Source organism: Pecten maximus, chromosome 1, assembly GCF_902652985.1.
Source record: "Pecten maximus chromosome 1, xPecMax1.1, whole genome shotgun sequence".
Classification (NCBI taxonomy): Eukaryota; Metazoa; Mollusca; class Bivalvia; order Pectinida; family Pectinidae; genus Pecten; species Pecten maximus.
Genome location: NC_047015.1, coordinates 36682271 through 36708572, shown reverse-complemented (window position 1 = coordinate 36708572; position 26302 = coordinate 36682271). Strand labels below are relative to the sequence as shown.

At 38.9% G+C, this 26302-nt stretch overlaps 4 protein-coding genes across 4 annotated transcripts in view; 2 read left to right on the top strand and 2 right to left on the bottom strand.

The window, feature by feature from the left end:
- The first annotated feature begins 6643 nt into the window (after positions 1-6643).
- On the top strand, positions 6644-7963 carry LOC117327089 (glycine-rich cell wall structural protein 2-like). Its single transcript, XM_033883959.1, has 2 exons — positions 6644-7510; positions 7758-7963. The coding sequence occupies exons 1-2, from the start codon at positions 6752-6754 to the stop codon at positions 7770-7772; spliced, it is 774 nt and encodes a 257-aa protein (XP_033739850.1). The 5' UTR covers positions 6644-6751; the 3' UTR covers positions 7773-7963.
- Positions 7964-16209: 8246 nt separating this feature from the next.
- LOC117341834 (cell wall protein IFF6-like) lies at positions 16210-17391 on the bottom strand. Its single transcript, XM_033903725.1, has 2 exons — positions 16513-17391; positions 16210-16320 (listed from the first exon to the last, which is right to left on the bottom strand). The coding sequence occupies exons 1-2, from the start codon at positions 17389-17391 to the stop codon at positions 16210-16212; spliced, it is 990 nt and encodes a 329-aa protein (XP_033759616.1).
- Positions 17392-17994: 603 nt separating this feature from the next.
- Positions 17995-21004, bottom strand: LOC117341735 (uncharacterized protein DDB_G0290685-like). Its single transcript, XM_033903631.1, has 2 exons — positions 20850-21004; positions 17995-18607 (listed from the first exon to the last, which is right to left on the bottom strand). Exons 1-2 carry the CDS (start codon positions 21002-21004, stop codon positions 17995-17997), a joined length of 768 nt encoding a protein of 255 aa, XP_033759522.1.
- A 439-nt stretch (positions 21005-21443) lies between these two features.
- The window catches only part of LOC117332201, a 37688-nt gene continuing 32829 nt past the window's right edge, over positions 21444-26302 (top strand). The window contains exon 1 of the mRNA XM_033891087.1: positions 21444-22228. Within this exon, the coding sequence (XP_033746978.1) occupies positions 21982-22228 (247 nt within the window). The 5' untranslated portion in view covers positions 21444-21981. The remainder of the gene's footprint in view (positions 22229-26302) is intronic.

The window sequence follows — 26302 nt, the reverse complement described above, 5'->3', positions numbered from 1 at the left end:
AAATCCATTCATAACTTTATGACTAGTAGCGATTTAAAGAAATTACCTCTATTTCCCCTATTGGGCCTTGGCCCCTCGGGAGTCAGAGTCACGATTCATGCAAAATCTGTTCCCATTGCCCCAAGGATGTTTCTGACCAAATCGGGTTCAAATCCATTTATAACTTTATGACTAGTAGCGATTTAAAGGCATTACCTCTTTTTCCCCTATTGGGCTCCGGCCCCTTGGGGGTCAGAGTCATCATTTATGCAAAATCTGATCCCATTCCGCCAATGATGTCTCTGACGAAATTTGGTCAAAATCCAATAAGAACTTTTTGACTAGTAGCGATTTGTAGCAAATGTTGAGGGACGACGGTCGACGGAAGGACTGCCGGACGGACGGACGGACGGACGGACGACGGACGCCGCGCCATGACATTAGCTCACCGGACATTTGGTCTAGGTGAGCTAAAAAACCAGAACAACTCAGTCTTCTTCATCTAATAATGGTCCAATCGGACTTAAAGAGGTCGCCTCAAATTCACCTGTATTGTCCGCCATCTATCCCCAGAGGAGTCAGTTCAATTCAAATATTTGATTATCTTTGGCTTTACGGCCAATTGGTTATTCAATACAAACATTGTAGAAAAATCAGATGGCTACGTTGTACATGATATCCAGAGTATGCACTACCAACCTTTCGTACTATACCTACCTTACGCCATCAAACTTACGCCATACCTACCTTATACCTTACTTAACTTCCCTCCTACATTCCTTATATCCTACCTAAGGCAAATGTTGGCGCTACCTACCTTACGTCGTATACCTACCTTACGTCCTACCTACCTTACGTCCTACATTCCTTACATCCTACCTACCTTACGTCCCACTAACCTTACGTCATATACCTACCTTACGTCCTACCTACATCATGTCTTACCTAACTTACGTCCCACCTACCTTATGCCTTACCTACCTTACGTCCTATACCTACCTTACGTCCTACCTACCTTACGCCATATACCTACCTTACGTCCTATACCTACCTTACGTCCTACCTTACGTCCTATACCTACCTTACGTCCTACCTTACGTCCTATACCTACCTTACGTCCTACCTACCTTACATCCTACCTACACCACGTCCTACCTAACCTTACGTCATATACCTACCTTACGTCCTACCTACATTACGTCCTACCTACATCATGTCTTACCTAACTTACGTCCCACCTACCTTATGTCTTACCTACCTTACGTCCTATACCTACCTTACGTCCTATACCTACCTTACGTCCTATACCTACCTTACGTCCTACCTACCTTACGTCCTACCTTCCTTACGTCCTACCTACCTTACGCCTATACCTACCTTACGTCATATACCTACCTTACGTCCTATACCTACCTTACGTCCTATACCTACCTTACGTCATATACCTACCTTACGTCATATACCTACCTTACGTCCTATACCTACCTTACGTCCTATACCTACCTTACGCCCTTACCTACCTTACGTGCTATACCAACCTTACGTCCTACCTTCCTTACGTCCTACCTACCTTACGGCCTATACCTACCTTACGTCCCACTAACCTTACGTCATATACCTACCTTACGTCCTACCTACCTTACGTCCTACCTACCTTACGTCCTACCTTCCTTACGTCCTACCTACCTTACGCCTATACCTACCTTACGTCATATACCTACCTTACGTCCTATACCTTCCTTACGTCCTACCTACCTTACGCCTATACCTACCTTACGTCCCACTAACCTTACGTCATATACCTACCTTACGTCCTACCTACCTTACGTCCTACCTTCCTTACGTCCTACCTACCTTACGCCTATACCTACCTTACGTCCTACCTACCTTACGTCCTATACCTACCTTACGTCCTACATACCTTACGTCCTACCTACCTTACGTCCTACCTACACCACGTCCTACCTACCTTACGTCCTACCCACCTTACGTCCTATACCTACCTTACGTCCTATACCTACCTTACGTCCTACATACCTTACGTCCTATACCTACCTTACGTCCTATACCTACCTTACGCCCTACCTACCTTACGCCTTACCTACCTTATGTCCTATACCTACCTTACGTCCTATACCTACCTTACGTCCTATACCTACTTTACGTCCTTCATACCTTACGTCCTACATACCTTACGTCCTATACCTACCTTACGTCCTATATCTACCTTACGTCCTATACCTACCTTACGTCCTATACCTACCTTACGTCCTATAACTACCTTACGTCCTACCTACCTTACGTCCTATACCTACCTTACGTCCTACCTACCTTACGTCCTATACCTACCTTACGTCATATACCTACCTTACGTCATATACCTACCTTACGTCATATACCTACCTTACGCCTTACCTACCTTACGTCCTATACCTACCTTACGTCCTATACCTACCTTACGTCCTATACCTACCTTACGTCCTATACCTACCTTACGTCCTACCTACCTCTGGCTCCCTGCATATGCCTTACCGACCTTACACCCTACCTGACTTACATGTTTATTGAGTGGTCGTTGTAGACAGGTTAACCTTATAATACAGTTGTGTGATCGCACAACGTTCCACGATGTGCGATGTGAGCACGATGTCTGCACGATGCCTGCACGATGTGCGATATGTGCGATACGGATCGAGCCGGAAAATGTGCGCACGATGGGCGATTGGAACGGTATATGTGCGATAGGTATCGTGGTAGATATAAAATGAGGAATGCATCATATAGTTATTTAAACGTGTGGAACGATTGTAAAAGATATACAACAATTAACATTTTACGAGGCAGCTTATTTTCAAATTTTTGTTGAAATATATGCAATAATTATTAGGAATGAAACTAAATCATGTTTAAATCACAATTAAAGGATTAAGAATTGAATATGCTAAATGATTATCTGGATTCTTGATACATGGAATTGAACTTTGATTTATGTAGCAACACGATATTTTATTGTGAGAATTAAGAAAAAATACATATTTCATGTAATTAATGTATTAAGTAAGATAAATAATCGTTGTTGAGTCCGTCTACCATCCTAGCTGGTACATGTACTGTATGCATCACCAGGCCGTCGAAAACAAAAGGACGGTTCTTTGATGGCAAAAACTAACAGGTCATATGTGTTCCATGAATAAAAACAATTGTTATGCAGCACGTATACATATTATAGCACGAATTAATTTATTTTGGAATCAGTATATATATATATATTTTTTCATTTTCACGATGGTTTAAGATATTCTGGTCTAGAGTATTATCTATGTAATAAAGGATTATTGGAGTTTGAATCGTCGTATATACGTATAAGGGAAGATGGATCGTTTATTTTATTTAGGAAACAAAGGTAAAGTACCTTTATGCATGTAAAAGATGTACATTATTCTTCATTTGATTTAATATCGAATAAAAACACAGGATTTCCAGTAGATTTAGGGTAAATCTTAAAAATCAAACAATTTGAAATAAACCACCATCTTGAGTAAACAATACATACAATTAAAAAAAAACAAGTCAACCAGTCAGAAAACAAACCAAGTCAACCAGTCAGAAAACAAACCAAGTCAACCAGTCAGATACAAAGTCCCGAAACTCCTTTAATTTCAAGAAAACAAACAATGCATGCAAAAAAACATTGACTTGTTCAATTACATATACCCGTTGAAGCATTTGTCTCCTTTGAGCGACACAAACAATTATATTTCTTAAGTCACGGCAATGGCGATAAATGTACCATGTAAATATCCTTTTACACCCGCGGATACCAAAGGAAAGACATTTTTTAGAATCAATGGTTTGATATATTCTCAGATTTCGATGTATACTTAGTACATTGTATATCTATAAGTAAGGATACACATTTAATAACAATGTCATTCGTCATTGATTTGCATTGAAACGTACATCGCAATTAATTTATTTATTAAGGATGACAGGATACAATTTGTTATTAATGACACCGAAATTTCTGTCGTTACCTTTATGCAATAATGACCGTAAAATGCTTTAATTAACAGGCGGTTGTTTTTTCTCCATTTAATGAACATTTTACTTTTTATTGCTACAAGTCCTTAATGTCAGGGGTAGTAGATCACCGTCATTCTACCTATGTAAGCACTACATGTAAATAAGGTGTCACATTTCCGCTTAGGTTTTAATCAACCTTTAATTAACCCTTTGACATGATAGAGGCCATACTTCCACATTTAGGGTCTATAAATCGTCGTGTACTGTCCGATTGATTAACATATGCCGTGTAAAAGGTGTGCAAGATCTAATTAGATTGAAATGTTATGGACATATCAAAACTTTGAGTGAGAAGTTAAGTCAAAGTTCATGCGCCTAATATCAGAATCGTCCTATAAAAGAGACGGAATTCTAGCTCTCCCTGCACAGCTATCCAGCCACGGAAACCTGAATTCACCAGGCACAAAGGTAAGAACTTTTTATACATATGTTTTATGACACACACGTGGACAGTGAAAAAACATTGATAGAATAATGTGATATTATTGTATTTCTCGGAGTCTTTAATTTACTCTCTCAGTGGAACTTATTCAAAAAAATGTAATCGCAATCACGGACTTACATATATATTGTAGTCAGTGCGGTAATCACGAACTTATATATAGAGTATAGTCAGTGTGGTAATAACGGACTTATATATAGATTATAGTCAGTGTCGTAATCACGGACTTATATATAGAGTATAGTCAGTGTCGTAATCACGGACTTGTATATAGAGTATAGTCAGTGTGGTAATAACGGACTTATATATAGAGTATAGTCAGTGTCGTAATCACGGACTTATATATATAGATTATAGTCAGTGTCGTAATCACGTACTTATATATAGAGTATAGTCAGTGTGGTAATAACGGACTTATATATAGAGTATAGTCAGTGTCGTAATCACGGACTTATATATAGAGTATAGTCAGTGTCGTAATCACGGACTTATATATAGAGTATAGTCAGTGTCGTAATCACGGACTTATATATAGAGTATAGTCAGTGTCGTAATCACGGACTTATATATAGAGTATAGTCCGTGTGGTAATAACGGACTTATATATAGATTATAGTCAGTGTCGTAATCACGGACTTATATATAGAGTATAGTCCGTGTCGTAATCATGGACTTATATATAGAGTATAGTCAGTGTCGTAATCACGGACTTATATATAGAGTATAGTCAGTGTCGTAATCACGGACTTACATATAGAGTATAATCAGTGTCGTAATCACGGACTTATATATAGATTATAGTCAGTGTCGTAATAACGGACTTATATATAGAGTATAGTCAGTGTCGTAATAACGGACTTGTATATAGATTATAGTCAGTGTCGTAATCACGGACTTGTATATAGAGTATAGTCAGTGTCGTAATCACGGACTTGTATATAAATTATAGTCAGTGTCGTAATCACGGACTTGTATATAAATTATAGTCAGTGTGGTAATTCATTTTTAAAAAAAGTGCAATTTTTCAGTGCCGTGCATATTGCACTACAAGACTTTAGCTTAACTTTATTACATTTCTCTTCACAAAACTAGATGTACAGAGAAAAACATATTTACAACAATGTACAAACAAAGCATGTGGAGGACAGATAATGAGACTTTTTAAAACATATTTTTTTTTTTTAAATCTACATAAATTTCTTGTTTTACATTTTTGGCGTTCATTATTTCTGAAAAATTAATAACATTTTGCAATTCGTATATACATATTTATCTAGATATAGTTTTCTTTCTGTATTCAAATAAGGACATTTCAATAAACAGACTGGAAAATATTTTTTGCAACACCCGCACTGCTGAACACCTTTGACTTGTAGAGAAATAAGAAAAAACCTTACTTAATCCTGTGTGTAGTATAAATTTCTGTTGAGAGGCATTGCGTACGTGACTATATGTTAAAGCTAGTCTACTAGGTTTTGTTTAATCCTTTTGAGATAGATTTATAATTCAATTCCATTCAACATTATTATCGCTTTTGTAATAACAAATCTAATTTCATGGCTAACCATGAACAAAATGGAAATAACAATATGACAATACAACATGTCTGAATTATTTCACGACGACATACTATTTGTGGTGAAATCTAATAATGGGATAATATATTCGCAATCTGTAGACAAAACTTGGATCTTACGAGTATAAAATATCGTAAATACGTAGTACTCCCTGTTGGCCGTTAATGTAACGTGAATAGAAGAGAATATCCATGGCTTTGATTTGATTGGGAAAATGAATTATGGGTATCATTTTATCTGATTACTTCCAAATATAGTGTGTTATTACCCGATCCGAGAATGCAGGTAGGCATAAATCAGAGAAAAAAAGTATGTTCCTATTTTTAATTATACAAATTTGGTAGTAACGCAAAGCTCAAAATTTAGGCAATCCATAGAAAAAAAACCCAGATAAAATTAGATAAATACCAGTAAACATCTTAAAGATGTAAAAAAAAAAAAGACCACTAGCTCACTGTTTCTTCTGTATATAAGGCATCATGGATTATTTTGTTAACATTTATTTATTTATCTATTTATTTATGTTTATTTCCCCTCACACAGTTCTACAACAATGATCAGACAAATTGCAGTGTTGGTGTGCCTAGTGGCATTAGCACTAGCTGATTCCAACAAGGGAAGCTATCCAAAGGGATATAAAGGAAATGGAGTAGGTGGGTACGGGCCCGGAATGTCGGGTGGATTTGGGGGACCAGGATCAATGTTCGGAAATGGTGCATTTGGTGGTCCAGGAGGCTGGAACGGTTACGGGCCTGGAGTAGGAGGCGGAAACGGATACGGTAGGCCGTGGTACGGAAATGGAGGATACGGTAGACCATGGATTGGAAACAGCGGATTTGGGGGACCAGGATCAATGTTCGGAAATGGTGCATTTGGTGGTCCAGGAAGCATGAGCGGTTATGGACCAGGAATATGGGGCGGAAACGGATACGGTAGGCCGTGGTACGGAAATGGAGGATACGGTAGACCATGGTACTCGAATGGCGGATTCGGGGGCCCAGGGTCAATGAGTGGATACGGATCATTCAAGATGGGAAAAGGATACAGCAAAGGAATGGGAGGATATGGAAGCTATGGGGGATTTGGTGGTGGATACGGCCCTATGTTCGGAAACAGTGGTATCTACGGACCAGGAAGCTATGGCAACTATGGACCAGGAAGCTATGGCAACTACGGACCAGGAAGCTATGGCAACTACGGACCAGGAAGCTATGGCAACTACGGACCAGGAAGCTATGGCAGATATGGACCAGGATTTTCTGGTAGCTTTGGCCCAGGAGTTTCTGGTAGCTTTGGCCCAGGAGTTTCTGGTAGCTTTGGCCCAGGCTTTGGAGTTGTTGGATTCGGAGGAAGGGGAGTTAACGGATTTGGAAATGGTAACAGATGGGGAGGAATTATGAACGGAAACGGATTCAAAGCAAGCAGCAAGGTAAGTACAGTACAGTAGTAGTTCGATGTTGCTGTATTTTTCATTTAATATGAACATTAGAAAAAGTACGGGATTCTAAGCTGTAAAGTTGGAGACAGTTGGCAAGAAACCTTCATACAAAAACAAAAAACAAAAAACAACAAACAAAACAAAATCAACAACGAAAATTAGCTAAAACAAAATCAAAAGACATGCATGTGAATTTGACACAAAAATGTAAAAACATTTTCTTTGTTTTCTTTTGTAGAAGGGATCTTACTAGACTCCAGACAGAGGTCATGCATTTAACATACCACATTACTTGCACTTCCCTTGGAGGCTGCCCGTGGGTCGGGCTGGAGACCAGTACCCACCATGAGGGTCGGGCTGGGGACCAGTACACACCGTGGGCAGCTTACGTCTATCGTTGTTGTATATTATTAGAAGTTTATTAAATTTATTTGCAAAATCAAATATTTTTCTCTTGTGTGTCATCAAAATTGATTCTTTGTTAAGGGTACATGTAACTTAATGCACTGTTTATGATTTGTGTAAGATTTATCTCCCTTACATTTTTCATCCAAATTGAATACGGTATTATCCTAGTTGAATAAGACAATCGATATATTTTAAGTAACAGAGAAGTGTGCAATAGTTCAGCAACCGCCCACCATACCATTCAGCTTTCTGTCTTGGAGTAAGCTCATTTGTCATGCTATCTCAGTGCTATCCCGGTTTCATTGAAATGCTCCTTAACTTAAGGCCATTTGTCCATTTAAATATTTCCATTAGAAATCATTACATGATTTAAAGGGAAAAGTCTTAGTAAAAGCACTTTCTGTAATGCTTTGCTATGAAGAATTATAAGTTAAGGAATTTCCAGACATACAATATTACTCCTGAAGTTGCTGGAATCTTGATATTGACATATAATTTATCATACAATAATGAAATTATATCCTGTGACATATATTTTATACTACAATTCCACTTCGTTCTACAGATTCGTTGGTTAACAGACACAAGTCAAGATTCAATGTCTCTACAGTCGCTGGCTGTTGCAAACGAAATTTGGGCCAAGGGGGGTAACTCTGAGAAGTTAATCCAAACCCAGTATAATCAGGATCTAGGTTCAAATAGGCACTATAGTAATCCAGATGGGGTGATACTGAACGTTCACCGAGTCATTGAAGCGTGGAATACAGGTTCAATCAGGCCCCCCTACTAGTCCGAATGATTCTGACTTTCTATCCGGCCGTGAGACAAGGCGATGTAGGCGATAAACCAGTAAATATATGCCTTAAGACTATCTATCCCGTGTATTAAATCGGAATACCCTTAACAGGTACTCAGTAGCGAGAAATGCGATTTTTGTATGTTGAAAATAGGTAGGTATTTATATTGATCCCGATAATAATGAATTCGCAGAAAACCATCGTTACCATTTCCTTCATTACGATAAAGAGTGAAAACAAAACAATGTCAGGTATTGTTAGAGAGTGAAAACAAAACAATGTCAGGTATTGTTAGAGAGTGAAAACAAAACAATGTCAGGTATTGTTAGAGAGTGAAAACAAAACAATATCAGGTATTGTTAGAATGCATTTATTCACCTTGAGACTAGTTTACCTAAAAAGAGGATATTATCACACATCCTACGACTGTAATATGTGGTATACATCCGGATATTACTTAAACCAGGATTGTCTATAAGTTGTTTTTGATATAGATGATTAATTTAAATTCTATGTGACCTGCTAAATGAAGTGACTTCATCAATGTATGCATAACGAGATGTGTTAGCAATACCACAATGCATGGTAGGCGTACGGAAAGACATCAAAAGCCGGAGTTAACAAGGCATTCTATATATGGTTCAGGACAATATTATGTAATCTGGAAAACCAAATCCTGTACACCCGTCTATAGAAGATGTCACAGCACCAGCCCGTGACCGATAACGTTCATTGACCGTGACGGATGTCTGGTGCGGGGTTATATATGGAATTTTCCGACACTGTTTGATGGCGTTAAGATTTTCGTGCAGATAACTACTTAACATATTGACCAAGTTTCGACATGAGTGATCTTTGAACCACCATTTGTTGTTGTTTTTTTTTGTTGCAAAAATACTATTTTTCATGCTGTTTTTCTCAAAAACAAAAAAAAAGTTAAAATGCTATCAGTTAAATTGAAATCCATAACATTTTAAGTGTATCGCCTTATGAACAATGACAATTGGGTTTCGCTGAAATATCCACATGGAGATGTGAATCAATAGTTATCTCACGCTGTTGATCCGCATTCTGGATATGTAAAATGTTTGCGTCATATATGGTAACGCATGCGCACAACACACCACACGCTGCTAACAAAATGGCCTCATTGTTCTAGTAAGTATATTGTCTGAAATCCAAGACATTTCCTGGGGAAGAAACATGTATAGCAGATGGAACCTATCTGGATGATGCACATATTCTGCGACATTGTCGAGTGTGTATTGACAGATAATGTGAATGCATAGAGTTCTACTTGTTGCAGGCGCGGATCCAGGAATTTGAAAGGGGGTGGGTGGGGTGTCAGTAATTTAGTGGTAATGCGAGCGCCGTAGGCGCGAGGCGAATTTTTTTTTAAGGCGAGGGGGTGTTGGACCAACATTTTGCAATCTTTCGGGGATTTCCGATAAGCGGGGGGACACAGGACACAACAACCCCACCCCCCCCCCCTGGATCCGCTAGTGTGTTGCTTACACATATAATTTGGTACAGTGCTGGGAATAAATGTAACCTTTTCAAAATTCTGAATTGGCTTTGAATTATCAAGTATCATCTGCCACAACTATAATCCAATACGATGTCGAAAAAGAGGTTCACGTACTGTCTCCGCATGCATCACGTGTTCCTGTTTAAAAAATGACTGCCTCGTTTTCAAAACAGCCACGTGATATTATCAGCGCTATAATTGAGACGGGTTTCCCGACTAAATCGTGTGGTCAAACTGGACACTAGAAATCGACGTGAATATTGGGATAGGATAAAAACGTAGCTGAAAGTGCATAAAACACTTGTAATCAATGAAAATAATGTTTTTATTGTGATGCCCTTAAAGATCGGTATATCCGACAGTACGTTTGGCTATTCACGATGTCACTATACATTCGGAAATGTGCAACCCAGGACATTAGATGTTACTTCGCTCTCCTTTGTAGTCATTGACTATATAGCCTCGGAGTTTGCGAACTACAGTCCGGAGTTGGAATAACTGCCGTTGCTTTTCCCTTTACTAGTGTGAACTCTAACAACGATGTATTTAAACGTAGATATGCTATTTGATTGGGAATCTTTTTCTAGGGAAATATTATTTGAAGAGTTTTCCATATCACATTAAGCGAAGCTCCTTAACGTTCTCTATATGGAAAAGTTTAAGTCAAGGGATTTCTTGATGATAAGGGACATTGATGAAACCGAGACTTGGTCACATAACAGACAAACACATCATTGTCTAACGTCTGGTGTTGGGACCACATGAAACGCCGGCTAATACTGAGCGTGTTATCATACAATATATAAAGTACGTGGAAATATCAATAGTTCAGTTGTATGACCACCATCACATCTGGATTTCTTTAGTTTGAATAAGTAAACGAAGTTTTAACCAATTGCGATTGATCATGGTTACATTGAGGTAATAAAGGCGCCGTGGACAGGACTGATGCAGAAAGCAGGATTTTGGTAAACAATGGATATCTATACTATGTGGAAATAGGCCAAACAGAGGCACAGGTTTATTGAGTTATGTGTTTCATTGAATCAATTTTAAACAATAGTTTTGTTTTCAAACTGTTATCAATAATGTAGTGTGCCGATATAATTTGATGATGAATAACACTACCCTTTTCTTTTCAATTTCAATATCATTTTTATACCGCTTAGTTTGTTCATAAAATCGACTGATTTGAAGAATTCTCGCCCAAACAATAAAACTGTTAGCCAGTCCCACTTTTTAGATAATAGGAAATAGCGATAAAATGTGTGATAATTTATTGAATTACTTACATAATACACACCCACGCACATTGCCATCAAATTGATTTTTATGAAGCAAACACCTTATTGTTTCAGTTGTCTGCAATCTTTTCGTTATACGCATTATATAGGTATAAAATTGATCGTTGTTTCGAATATTGAAAACTTGTTTAAAAGTAGATAACAGATATTTAACACAAACGTTGATATGTTTTTATTCTGAGAGTTCATGCGATGCAGTGAATCTAATAAAAAGTAGTTTCAATTGACTTGCAGTTCGAGTTTCCGCTTTCAGTATGAAAACACAATAAGTATGGCAGTGAGCTTTGTCTTCTTTCTTTGAGGGGAAATCTATATATAGATATAGAGAACCGCGGGGGCGGAATATATGCCCGTCAATGCGTGTTATGTCAACGTGGTGTTTATTTAGACTCGCTTTGTATATAATCCGTAAGATACAAAAGTTAAACATTGATATAAACAACCTTCCTCCTCCATGATACTCAACGAAATCACAAGGAAGTTATGCTCTTGATTAAATATCCTAACTTAAAACAAAGGGCCATTACTCTGTAAAATCCATTAAATCAGCTGCATTCTCATCTATCATAGTTACCTCCCTTCGTTAAATACTGTCAGTACCTCTAGATGTATCCTGTGAGTGAGGCTAGGTCACGTGACCCCCTCTAAGCCAATCTGTGCTTTACCGCGATAAGCTTGACAGTTGATTGAGCCGAGAATTCCGTTACATGTATTCTATAAAAGTGGCTTCGTGTTTTTGACAGACAGTCGATTAAAACTTCATTTAGTCTCGTCAACCTATAGTCAGTTTGAACATGTCTGTGGAGTGCGTGCTATCGGTCTCGTGCTATCGTCTAGTTTATTCACCGCCATTTCTGTCCTGTCGAGGTATCTTACAATTCTGTATTGTTTCTGTAATGTTCCTATCTTTGGGAGGACATGGAGCAAATACGATATTTAGATAGATAATGTCGACAAAATCTTTAATCAAGTAGTATCTGTATCATCATTCCCCACTCACTGGAATAATAAGGGAGACCTTGACAGGAAGCGGCTATATAAACAAACAAAATTGGTAGATGGGATTTGGTTTTGGGAATAATGCACGTTCAGTTATTTTTGACATATTGGTACCTACACATAGTATCATATTTACACGCGGTTTTAAGATGATTGAGGTAGTGGATATTGATGGTGAGGGAGAGTATATTTGTATGTAGGGAAAGGGTGGGTTGTTATCACTAAGTATGGTTTGTAGTGTGGTGTAGGTACCGTTCATACATGTACAAGTACAAATGTAAGCACGATTGTTCCTGTTTTCACATATTATGTTCAAAACCACAAACCACACTTAATTGGACGAAAAATTCCCAACAAAAATTGCTCTAATTACACCTGTCGGTAAAGTTCCCTTGTTGCACACCGCACCATCAATGGCAAACATGGATTTGGGATCATGAAACAATTAATCTTAAATCCAATTTTTGCTTAACCAATATTTTTCATAGCGTTTGGTGGAATTGGCTTGGCAAAAAACTTAAAGACAATTTTAGATTAAAGATTGTTTCATCATCCTTTAGTATGGCCATATACGTCACGTTCACTCTCTAACAATAGGTTGCTATGTCGTTAGATAACGAGTTCCCTTCCCTCGCCAATTCCGAGCCCCCACGTACTAGAAATGACATTAGTCTTTCTCAATTTGTCATTTGTATGTAAATCACGAGTAAGCATAGCCTAATACGTTCGTTAATCCTGGAATTACCGGTTATCTTTAGGTCTGACTAAAGATCAGAATGATAAAGTATTGGCATACTATTCTATCGCTTGAGGACGAGCAGTCTGGTACGGACCGCCGGACGGCCTTACTGTTGAAGCTTCATGAGGCTAAAATTTGAATACTTGTTGTGTATGTAGGTTGTATGGGTGTTACGAGATCACATAATTGTACAGTCTAGGGGAGATAATCTAACTCCATATGTATATGAGTTATTCCCCTTTGTTGTAATTCTTTTCGTTTGTGAGATACATTTGGATTCTTTATAAAGACTTGGAACAGAAAAGACGTGTCTGGTTTTGCTTGCGATATGTAGCGTAAAGCGAGTTCCCCATACCTCACAGTTCATTACATGGTGGAGAATCTAAATCCGGTTGGTGTTCATCTACTATTATGTAACTTTTTATTGTATATTCGGCGGTGTGGCCGGCGAGTCAGCCTCGGCTCGTCGGCCAGACATCAGACATTTCACGCCATGTGCTTTTTTGCGGGAAGATGTACATGTGGACTTCTGACGTATTCACACTATCAAAACCACTGAAAGCATTTATCAATTGATGACATTTATAATATATCGGATTTATACATGTGTATTGATGCAAGAAGAAACATTCCATGTTCCACTGTTTATGACTTTATATTTCATACAATGTGCGATGACGTCACCAACATGATGATACTGATAGATGGAGGATCTGAGTGTGACTACGGTCCGCGGTTTCATTTAATTTACTCCGTTCTTCCAAGGAAAAGTATTCCTTTACCCAGATCTGTACATTGTACCTAGCGTCTAACCATGACCCCAGGATAATGCTGACGGTATTTCGCTGAATTCAGTTGTTGGCTTGTTGCAGTTAATTTTCCATTAACATTTCATTTCGGTTCCAGTTCCAGTCTGACAGCTTCAACTTATATTAAACTGGTCTACCCAAAGATATCTGGACTACATACCAATATTTGAACTTATTTTCAACCTACTACAGCAGTGACGTTCGACTTGCAACAAATGAAGAATCTGAACTAGACATTTATTATATTCAACAAAAAAATATGTACCTTTTATCTAGCTCTTGATTCATTAATGTTGATTATTATTGCTCTTTTGCCATGTTTTAATTATATAGCACAACATCTTTGTTTTCCAAATACTATGAATGTTTTCTCAGATTAATTATATCAGAAATACACTATCAATTAAGAGCGAAATCTCTGCTGATATTACTGTGATAATATGTCATATTGGTTAACAATTTATACTAGGATGAGCATATGTCATTGGATAGATTTAGGATGGTATTATGTTGTATGTCATGTAGCTTGCCATGGAATTCTGTGCTTTGGTATGTATTTAGTAATATTTAGATATTATATTTGTGTTTTGATTGAAGAACCATAAGGCCATGCCGAGATCTTTTTCAGCGATAGGAATAAGTATAAAGCTGGCAGGTTAATGTTATATATTGTTTGATTAGTTAAAAGATTTATTACGGTTCATTACTCTATAACTTTTAATCACATGGTCTTATGACGCAACATGATGATGCTGCAATGATATACGCAGTTAGTTGAGTAATGCCAGAACAAACTATTTGGATATCTCTTAAACATGTATCAATATTGTCTTATATAAGTTTATTGAATCTTGAGCTTGATAGAACGTTACAGAAGTTTAACTTGATATGCTTAGCTGAATATCTGAAGTCATCTGTATGTAAAATCTCTTTCATCTTTGCTATTGTTGTCTGGATGTTGTATGTGTGATCCATATTGAGCTCAATGGAAAGTGCAAGTGTGAGAGTTAGTTATCAGGAATTGCATTGTATGAGAATGATTTTAATACTACCAGGTACATATCATTGATGCAAATTTTGGACATTATTTTCTGGTTACAGTACTTTATTTTCAACAATTTTCTAACATTTTCGTAACAGGTCAAATACAGTATATTGATTTGGTTCGATATTATTTTCACCTTTTCATCATTTATGATAATCCTGTACACCCATGGTAAAATTGTGTATGCCAAATTTTATTTTGTGGGCGGGGATGTTGTGTATGTAGGTTGTATGGGTGTTACGAGATCACATAATTGTACAGTCTAGGGGAGATAATCTAACTCCATATGTATATGAGTTATTCCCCTTTGTTGTAATTCTTTTCGTTTGTGAGATACATTTGGATTCTTTATAAAGACTTGGAACAGAAAAGACGTGTCTGGTTTTGCTTGCGATATGTAGCGTAAAGCGAGTTCCCCATACCTCACAGTTCATTACATACTGATAAAACTTTCGCATGGGTATTGAAATTGATCTATATATGTGTAACACGCATGTCTGATAAGTTACCCATCGTGGCCTCTAATTCCTAGTTTATGATGGATTGAAACTTTTGAAAAATTCCAGTCGATGTAATTGGAACGTACATATAATGTGAATTATGACACTGTGAACACCACCACTTAATCAAATACCGCGGGAGGCGGAGCCGTGACGTACTTGTACTGTGACGCAATAACATGTACTTGATACTTGTACTGATACCCCAAATCAGAATTTTACAGTGCCCAGAATGATAAAGCATCTCGCGCATCTCGATCCGAGCTTCTATGATGAAGTAGTATATCAAATTGGTCTACTGAAAGAGGTTTGAATTAAAATAAATTTTAATGTCCCCTACGAGATTTAGAAATACAAATAAAAAATATGTATACCGACAATTATTGTCTTAATATCGCGTAGTTTTGAATTAAAACTCCCGCAAACAACGAACCAAACGGACATCATTATTGCTTGGTAACATTTTCAATCTTCGCCATTACAGAACACACACACAAAAAAGTCTGATGTAGGTTTGACTTTCCGAAGTATTCTTACTCTCGTTGGTGTCATATGCTACACCTATTGCTGGTTAACTTGTTGTCTGTGGAAAGCCAACGCCATAGCCATAGAAAAGTAACTTGCGTAAGGACACAACCATGACAGCACGGTCCTGAAGTCTGCTATCAGCTTCTTGAGAAACACACAACCGCTCCATGCAGCTAGGAATCGAACCCCATACCTCAGATCTTCACTGGATGTTCATTTGACCGATACCGAACCCTTAGTCTCATTATACGTACTTCATAAAACGCGGGTATTATAAAACCTCCAAGACGTCAGTATGGTCTGATGAACTGCAATAAAAAAAAAAACTAGAAATACTCGGTCCAGAGACTCGTCAGTAACGATAGGGGTTCCGTCCTCCTGAGACTCGTCAGTATTACTAGGGGTTCCGTCCTCCTGTGACTCGTCAGTATTACTAGGGGTTCCGTCCTCCTGTGACTCGTCAGTATTACTAGGGGTTCTGTCCTCCTGTGACTCGTCAGTATTACTAGGGGTTCTGTCCTCCTGTGACTCGTCAGTATTACTAGGGGTTCCTTCCTCCTGAGACTCGTCAGTATTACTAGGGGTTCCGTCCTCCTGAGACACGCCAGTATTACTAGGGGTTCCGTCCTGCTGAGACATGTCAGTATTACTAGGGGTTCCGTCCTCCTGAGACACGTCAGTATTACTAGGGGTTCCGTCCTCCTGAGACACGTCAGTATTACTAGGGGTTCTGTCCTCCAGAGACACGTCAGTATTACTAGGGGTTCCGGCCTCCTGAGACATGTCAGTATTACTAGGGATTCCGTCCTCCTGAGACACGTCAGTATTACTAGGGATTCCGTCCTCCTGAGACACGTCAGTATTACTAGGGGTTCCGTCCTCCTGAGACTCGTCAGTATTACTAGGGGTTCCGTCCTCCTGAGACACGCCAGTATTACTAGGGGTTCCGTCCTCCTGAGACACGTCAGTATTACTAGGGGTTCCGTCCTCCTGAGAGCCGTCAGTATTACTAGGGGTTCCGACCTCCTGAGACACGTCAGTATTACTAGGGGTTCCGTCCTCCTGAGACTCGTCAGTATTACTAGGGGTTCCGTCCTCATGAGACTCGTCAGTATTACTAGGGGTTCCGTCCTCCTGAGACTCGTCAGTATTACTAGGGGTTCCGTCCTGCTGTGACTCGTCAGTATTACTAGGGGTTCCGTCCTGCTGAGACATGTCAGTATTACTAGGGGTTCCGACCTCCTGTGACTCGTCAGTATTACTAGGGATTCCGTCCTTCTGAGACACGTCAGTATTACTAGGGGTTCCGTCCTCCTGTGACTCGTCAGTATTACTAGGGGTTCCGTCCTTCTGAGACACGTCAGTATTACTAGGGGTTCCGACCTCCTGAGACACGTCAGTATTACTAGGGGTTCCGTCCTTCTGAGACACGTCAGTATTACTAGGGGTTCCGTCCTCCTGAGACACATCAGTATTACTAGGGGTTCCGACCTCCTAAGACACGTCAGTATTACTAGGGGTTCCGTCCTCATGAGACTCGTCAGTATTACTAGGGGTTTTGTCCTCCTGAGACTCGTCAGTATTACTAGGGGTTCCGTCGTCCTGTGACTCGTCAGTATTACTAGGGGTTCCGTCCTCCTGTGACTCGTCAGTATTACTAGGGGTTCCGTCCTCCTGTGACTCGTCAGTATTACTAGGGGTTCTGACCTCCTGAGACTCGTCAGTATTACTAGGGGTTCCGTCCTCCTGAGACTCGTCAGTATTACTAGGGGTTCCGACCTCCTGAGACACGTCAGTATTACTAGGGGTTCCGACCTCCTAAGACATGTCAGTATTACTAGGGGTTCCGTCCTCCTGAGACTCGTCAGTATTACTAGGGATTCCGTCCTCCTGAGACTCGTCAGTATTACTAGGGGTTCCATCCTCCTGAGACTTGTCAGTATTACTAGGGGTTCCGTCCTCCTGAGACTCGTCAGTATTACTAGGGGTTCCATCCTCCTGTGACTCGTCAGTATTACTAGGGGTTCCGTCCTCCTGTGACTCGTCAGTATTACTAGGGGTTCCATCCTCCTGAGACTTGTCAGTATTACTAGGGGTTCCGTCCTCCTGTGACTCGTCAGTATTACTAGGGGTTCCGTCCTCCTGTGACTCGTCAGTATTACTAGGGGTTCCGTCCTCCTGTGACTCGTCAGTATTACTAGGGGTTCCGTCCTCCTGAGACTCGTCAGTATTACTAGGGGTTCCGTCCTCCTGAGACTCGTCAGTATTACTAGGGGTTCCATCCTCCTGAGACTCGTCAGTATTACTAGGGGTTCCGTCCTCCTGAGACTCGTCAGTATTACTAGGGGTTCCATCCTCCTGTGACTCGTCAGTATTACAAGGGGTTCCGTCCTCCTGTGACTCGTCAGTATTACAAGGGGTTGCTGTGACTCTTCAGTAATGTCGACTGTAGAGCGATGTTAGCACTGGATTTGGTTTTCCCAGTCTTTGTAATTAGGATAAATAGAATCATTCCTATTACACATGATATTCGCTAAAATGAGCAAAATTCAAGACTCGTTTCATAGTTGTCTTATGTAAAAGATACTTTAATAGTTCAGAAATATTGATAACTCTCGTGATTGACACACGAATAAATAGAGGATATTGAATGGTTTCCCGTTTAATATAACATATATTTCACGAGTATGACAGACTATCTATATTTTCACGAGTGCAAAGCACGAGTGAAAAATATCGAAATATTCTGTCATACGAGTGAAATATATGTTATATCTAATGGGAAACCATTGAATTTGATTTTTATTGCATTTCATATACTTAAAAACAAAATTGAAAATATCGAAAAATTAATAATGTCAAAAAGTGTGGGCATCAGTAATAACGTCATCTCTTTGTGACGTTACTCCACGTCAACTTGACGGCGCCATTTTGAAAGGACTGATCAGCGCAATTTAAGCGTTTTCTGCTGTTATCGGAATGAAAAGCTAACGTCAAGTGAGTATTTTGTCAAAAACTAGTCAGAATATATTTCATAAATACAGCAAAATAACCAATTTATCTATCTCCGCTTCGACAGGAAAGATCAGCAAGTTTCAATGAGGTGAACACAAAGGTTAGCTCTGATTGGTCAAAAACGGAAAACTTATATTTTCACTGCAGCACTATATATTTTAACTGCAAACTCTTATATTTTCACTGCTGCAAAATCTTATGTTACACTGCTCATAGCTGCAGTGAAAATATAAGTTTTATTACTTTGACAGAATATTTCGATATTTTTAACTCGTGCTTCGCACTCGTGAAAATATCGATATTCTGTCATACTCGTGAAATATACAATGATGTATGCTAAATTTAACGGGAAACCATTCAATATCCTCTATTCAGTACGTTTGGAATAGGGCTTTTGGAACTTGTCATGTCTTTCTGGCTGAAAACAATGGCTTGCTACTCCCTGGTAGCCACTGTCATGGCTTTGTTCTGATTTGTTGTTTAGTCACGTCCTAGCTGGTTTATCAGAGGAGTTCTTGGGACGAAAATGTGTAGTAACATCTATTGTTTAAGGGGAGGTAATTAGGGGGAGGTAATTAGACCACGCGCGCATTTCGAAATTGTCTCGAGTCAAAACAGATTCATTCCACAGATCACATAATTTTAAAATATATGAAAAATAGAAATGTTATGTGAGCGTTATTTCAAATCACTTTAAATGATAGCACAGATACGTACCCTGCTAGGTATACTAACACATTGTCACCAAATAACAGCTAAAATATTAAAAAAAAAAAATAGAAAATGTATTACAAGATATATTTGTAGAAAAAGGCAGACTCGTAATGCATAGTTTGCTTTTTCAAAACAACTTTAAATGTATTTCGGTAGCAGATAATCTTATTCAGTTTCCCTTTCTTTCAGCTTATGTACCTTACACCTCAAATTGCCAATCTTGACACATAAAGTTTAAAATAACATTTACCTTCTTTCTTTCTTTCTTTCTTTCTTTCTTTCTTTCTTTCTTTACTAACTTAAGTAGGAAATAAAAAAAAGTTTTATTTTTAACTGTAAAGATTTTTTTTATCTTAAACACAAACAGCGACAGAAAACTGTGTTTGCCTGCATTCGAAAACGTCTGCTTCATTTGTCAAGGAAAGAGTGCAAAGCAAGCAAAGCTTTGTAAAACAAAGGAACACACGTTTTCAAAGGCTCGGAAACGGATTTCTGTTGCTGTTTGTGTTTAAGATAAATATCTTAAAAAATAGTTATATCAAACTGAAGAATCCATTCTGAAAATGTTTTATTTTCAAACGATCTGTCTAAGTAAAACATCATTCAGGTTATAAACAGGACTTTTATTAATTTGTAAGCGTAATTTCTATCCACGATCTTAAAGCTAATTACTATTTGACCGAGTCATCTATTATTTGAGTCTAAATGTACGATATATATATTAATGGGTTATTCTTAAACCTCCCCTAATAAGATACCATCATTGATTTCCACAATTGACCACTGCAGACCATTCTTAACTTGGTTACCCAGTTTTTGTAAATAATGCACAAACACACACATACCAGGGGGTTACCAGATGTTGAAAGGCAAGGGTTAGCTTGCGTAACGATACGTAGTGCCCGCTAACACAGCACAGACGTGACTGGTGTACGCGAGTTTACTGTAGATTAACAAAAAACACCACTTCTTTATCTCGCTCTCCAGCAGTGTAACCCGCCACTGCGCTGAGAGTTTGAGCTCGTACGTTGCTATCGATGTTTCTACACCCATACACTTTATATTCCAATAGACAACAATTGTACTGGGCCAGCCACATGTTCCAAAAATGGCTCCGCAACGTTTGAAAGTTCACTCTTGCCAATCCGTCCGCCAATGCAATGTTAATGAAGCTCGAATAGTTTTGTGGGAGGCTGTTGATCCGAATTCTCTTCATGTAATTGATCATATGGGAATCAGTTTTTTTGTTTACATTTTTTAAAATTGTTACACGAAGTCCAATAAAGCTGAGAGATATAAACAGCGGGCGCTTTTAGTTATGTCAACAATTCTGTTGACGTTAGGTATGGGGACAGTTCTCAGCCGATCGTGTCTGCTTGGATATACACCATTACTATACTATGTCGCATCGATCTAAATATATGGGTATTCGCCTATCGACCGGACATTGGAGATGATACATCTGCACGCTTGTGATAACCGCGTGGTCCATCATCACCATTTGTAACTAAATAGCACCCGTGCCGCAGAATCGTTGCACGTGCCGACGACCAAACACCAACAGAGGACGTTGGAGAGTCCGTTGTTTTGTGTCTAAGCCTTGTACGACATCGCCTGATCTAAAGATATATTGCTAGTGTTGAGATACGGCAATGTAGTTCACTATAGTACAGCTCGCACGGAGTAGTGATGGATACAAAGTTCTACCCAGTCAAGCGCCACACTCGTACTGAAATGCGCTGACTGACGTGCATTGGCGCGTTTCTAGTGTGTAGCTTCCCTTACAGAGCTTCTAGAGGGTTAATGAATGTCAGGTTCGACAGTCCCTCTCTCGTGCATGGCCAGAGGGGGTACTCACAAGTAGCCAGGCATCGGTCAGAGAGAACGCCAGAGCGATAAGATAGGGGCATTCCGACAGTGAAATAGGAGCCTTGAGTAAGGGAATAGAGTGTCGTCTGCCGAGTATGTGATACATGACATGCATTTGCACGTGCATGTCCGTTGATGTGTAGTGTCCGTCACAAGGAATAGAGTTCCATTGGATTAATACACTTATATCATTTTGTTATAACAAATATGGCAGCTCCGTACATGTTGGAGAAGCGACTCCTTTATTCCTCAACGGGAGGGACACTTTTTGGCGTTTTGCTCCATATTATCGCAGTTGCTACGACTCATTGGCTTACATTTGAGATACCAGGCGGGCTGTACATTAATGCTACGGGCAGGTTCCTCAGCGAAGTTCAGAGTGGCCTATGGCGGTCATGTAAAACGGAATTTACCATAACAAAGGACTCCAACAACCAGAACATCAAACATACATGTAAGTAAATGGGCTGACATTATTGTCTTTCACAGGGACTTGAGTTTTATAGATGTTTTCTCTATCAGAAAATAAAATTACGGACTACACAACCAATGATCACATTGAAACCGTTATACGTACCGTAGTTACCAAGTATAACAGTCATTACACACACTAAATCACCCCCATACCGTAGTTACCAAGTATAGCGGTCATTACACGCACTAAATCACCCTCATACCGTAATTACCAAATATAACGGTCATTACACGCACTAAATCACCCTCATACCGTAATTACCAAATATAACGGGCATTATACGCACTAAATCACCCCCATACCGTACAATACACCGACATCATTCTACACGATTATACCGTAGTTATCCTGTTTGGTCCTAGTGACAAAGCCCTGTACAATACACCGACATCATTCTACACGATATACCGTAGTTATCCTGTCGGGTACTAGTGACATCGCCATCTACAATACACCGACATCATTCTACACGATTATACCGTAGTTATCCTGTCGGGTACTAGTGACATCGCCATCTACAATACACCGACATCATTCTACACGATATACCGTAGTTATCCTGTCGGGTACTAGTGACATCGCCCTGTACAATACACCGACATCATTCTACACGATTATACCGTAGTTATCCTGTCGGGTACTAGTGACATTGCCCTGTACAATACACCGACATCATTCTACACGATATACCGTAGTTATCCTGTCGGGTACTAGTGACATCGCCATCTACAATACACCGACATCATTCTACACGATTATACCGTAGTTATCCTGTCGGGTACTAGTGACATCGCCCTGTACAATACACCGACATCATTCTACACGATATACCGTAGTTATCCTGTTGGGTACTAGTGACATCGCCCTGTACAATACACCGACATCATTCTACACGATATACCGTAGTTATCCTGTCGGGTACTAGTGACATCGCCCTGTACAATACACCGACATCATTCTACACGATTATACCGTAGTTATCCTGTCGGGTACTAGTGACAAAGCCCTGTACAATACACCGACATCATTCTACACGATATACCGTAGTTATCCTGTTTGGTACTAGTGACACTGCCCTGTACAATACACCGACATCATTCTACACGATTATACCGTAGTTATCCTGTTTGGTCCTAGTGACATCGCCCTGTACAATACACCGACATCATTCTACACGATATACCGTAGTTATCCTGTTAGGTACTAGTGACACTGCCCTGTACAATACACTGACATCATTCTACACGATATACCGTAGTTATCCTGTTGGGTACTAGTGACATCATTCTACACGATATACCGTAGTTATCCTGTTGGGTACTAGTGACATCATTCTACACGATATACCGTAGTTATTAGTTGTTATTATATATTATTAATCTGTATTTCACATCCCTGTTCATTTGGGGATTTTGATTTAATATAGTTTACTGCCATGCCCTCTCCATTATCGTATGCGGCGACTACTACTGAAACACTCGGTGTTGTGAACTTGTGGGCACGAAAGCTACCAAATCTGCTCCACCCATCACAACGCTGGGAATGGTTTGTTTTCTCTCTACGTCCTTTGAACCTTTTTGTTTCCCAAAGCCTTACTTATAAATACATCGGTTTTGGCCGTCTGCCTGATCGAGAGAGGTTATGAGGTCTATCCAATGACCGAGACATACCAAAGTCTATAAAGTTTGCACTTATCGCTCTGCTTGACGTTTCGTTAAATGACTGGCATTAACGGCTGGTTAGCCCACTATCAGTTCATTTGACCGGAGTGTCATGCTTCTGTGTCCAGGTTGCGTATGATGACATTTGATAAGTGAGAATAACGAAATTGAATATAAAAACACCATTGAATGTTAATGGCTCCATCGTCAGTTAAAATCGACCACTAAATACCTAATCTGTTACGAGGTCGTGAAATTCTAAATATGCTGTCTTTACGCTGAAAGCATTGCTCTAAATTATGACCACGATAATTACACATTCTATATATTGTTTTCTAATCCGATTCGCCATTGCGCCTCTGCTAATGCTAAATTCTGTTATACGTTGAAATACACGTCCATCAAAATAATAATACCTTCCCCCCCCCCAAAAAAAACAACAACAAAAAACAAAACAAAACAACAACAAACAAACAAACAAACAAACAAAACAAAACAAATTTAAAACCCAACCTTAATAGTCGTGTGTTCGTTTGTTCCCGTCGTGCATTGGTTAGGTGTTTCGTTCAGGTTACCCTGAAGTTTTCAATCGATCCCTTATCCAATATATACGGCTGTTGTACTAGTCTACCAGCATAACGATGGGCCTACACCGGTACCAGATCTGTCCTAAATCACGGGTAAATACTACCTTCGTGTTGAGTTACCAAAATAGTCAATGATATTATCGTGTAAGTGTTTCTGAAACTAGATTGAGGTCATTCGCCGAGTAGTCGGGTAGCACGGTGGCAACACACTCGCCTTTCACCTTTGCGACCGTCGTTCGATTCCCGATCGGACGTGTTAAGGTGTGGCTACAAAATATATACATGATTACAAATTACGTCAAATTAGAAATTTGTTAAGGAATAAGAAATTGTTGTCTGTGTCACCATTTCTTTTTATTATGTAAGGATAATTCATTTAGATAAATCTTTCCATTGGCTAAATAAAATATCACAGTAATATGTAAAACCTTACTCCATGTCGCCACCTTGTATGCCTTAGTCCGTACCATCCTCCTCGAGACTGTTTTCGTGCCGGTGTAACGTTGAAAATGGACCCCCGTGGAAAATGGAACCCGGGACGCCGTGGAAAACTGACTCTCCTGTTGAAAATGGACCCCATCAGGTCTCTCTTTTCCACGTGTAGCCTGTTGAAAACGGAACCCGTTGAAAAGTGAGCCACATGTATATGTTGCTCTGAATAACAGCACTGTTATAAGATACAAGTCTGTATACAATTTAACAAGCATAAAATATTGATCGATATTTATTAACAATTCGATCTTTGGTGACCCATATAATAACCTTTGGTATATCTTCAAATTGTAATGTGATATACATATATAATGTAAACGATATCAAACAACATTGATAAACAATTTGACCTTTGATCTTTGGTGACCCATATTATGACCTTTGGTACAACTTATCACTATGATAAGATATTGATATGACACGTACACGATATTGATCGACACTGATTAACAGTTTGACCTGTGACCTTTGGTGACCCATATAATGACCTTTGGTATAACTCATCATTGTTATCAGATATGCATATGACATGTACACGATATTGATCAACAATTGTTGTTAATTTGACCTGTGACCTTTGGTGACCCATATAATGACCTTTGGCATATCTTCAAACTGTAATATGATATACATATAAAATTTGTACGATATTGATCGACATTGATTGACAATTTGACCTTTGGTGACCCATATAATGACTTTTGGAATAACTTGTCTCTGTTATCAGATATACATATGTCATGTGCACGATATTGATCGACATTGGTTGATAATTTGACCTGTGAATCATGGTGACCCATATAATGACCTTTGGTATATCTTCAACTGAAATATGACATGCAAATAAAACACATACGATATTGATAAAAATTGATAAAATATTTGACCTTCGACCTTTGGTGACATATATAATGACCTTTGGTAAATGTATCACTATGATAAGGTAGTCATGTAACAAGTACACGATATTGATCGACGTTGATTAACAATTTGACATGTGACCTTTGGTGACCCGTATAATGACCTTTGGTATGAATTATGACTTATATAAGTTATGCATATATGTAACATGTACAAGATATTGATCGACATTGATTGACGATGTGACCTGTGACCTTTGGTAACCCATAAAATAACCTTTGGTTTATCTTCAAACTGTAATAAGATATGCATATAAAATGTATACGATATTGATCGATATTTACCTTTAACCTTGGTTGACCCATATAATGACCTTTCGTATGAATTTAAACAATAAGAAGATAATCATATATATGATATTCATCGACATGGATCAACAATTTGTCCTATTA

Coding starts and splice junctions, on each gene's coding strand:
- LOC117327089 (XM_033883959.1), top strand. CDS start 6,752: ATGTCGGGTGGATTTGGGGGACCAGGATCAATGTTCGGAAATGGTGCA.
- LOC117341834 (XM_033903725.1), bottom strand. CDS start 17,391: ATGTCTCAGCAGGACGGAACCCCTAGTAATACTGACGAGTCACAGCAG. Junction 16,321..16,512: donor CTGACGAGTCTCTGGACCGA/GTATTTCTAGTT, acceptor GTGTTTCTCAAG/AAGCTGATAGCAGACTTCAG.
- LOC117341735 (XM_033903631.1), bottom strand. CDS start 21,004: ATGTGGCTGGCCCAGTACAATTGTTGTCTATTGGAATATAAAGTGTAT. Junction 18,608..20,849: donor GTGTTTTTTGTTAATCTACA/GTAAACTCGCGT, acceptor ACATTACTGAAG/AGTCACAGCAACCCCTTGTA.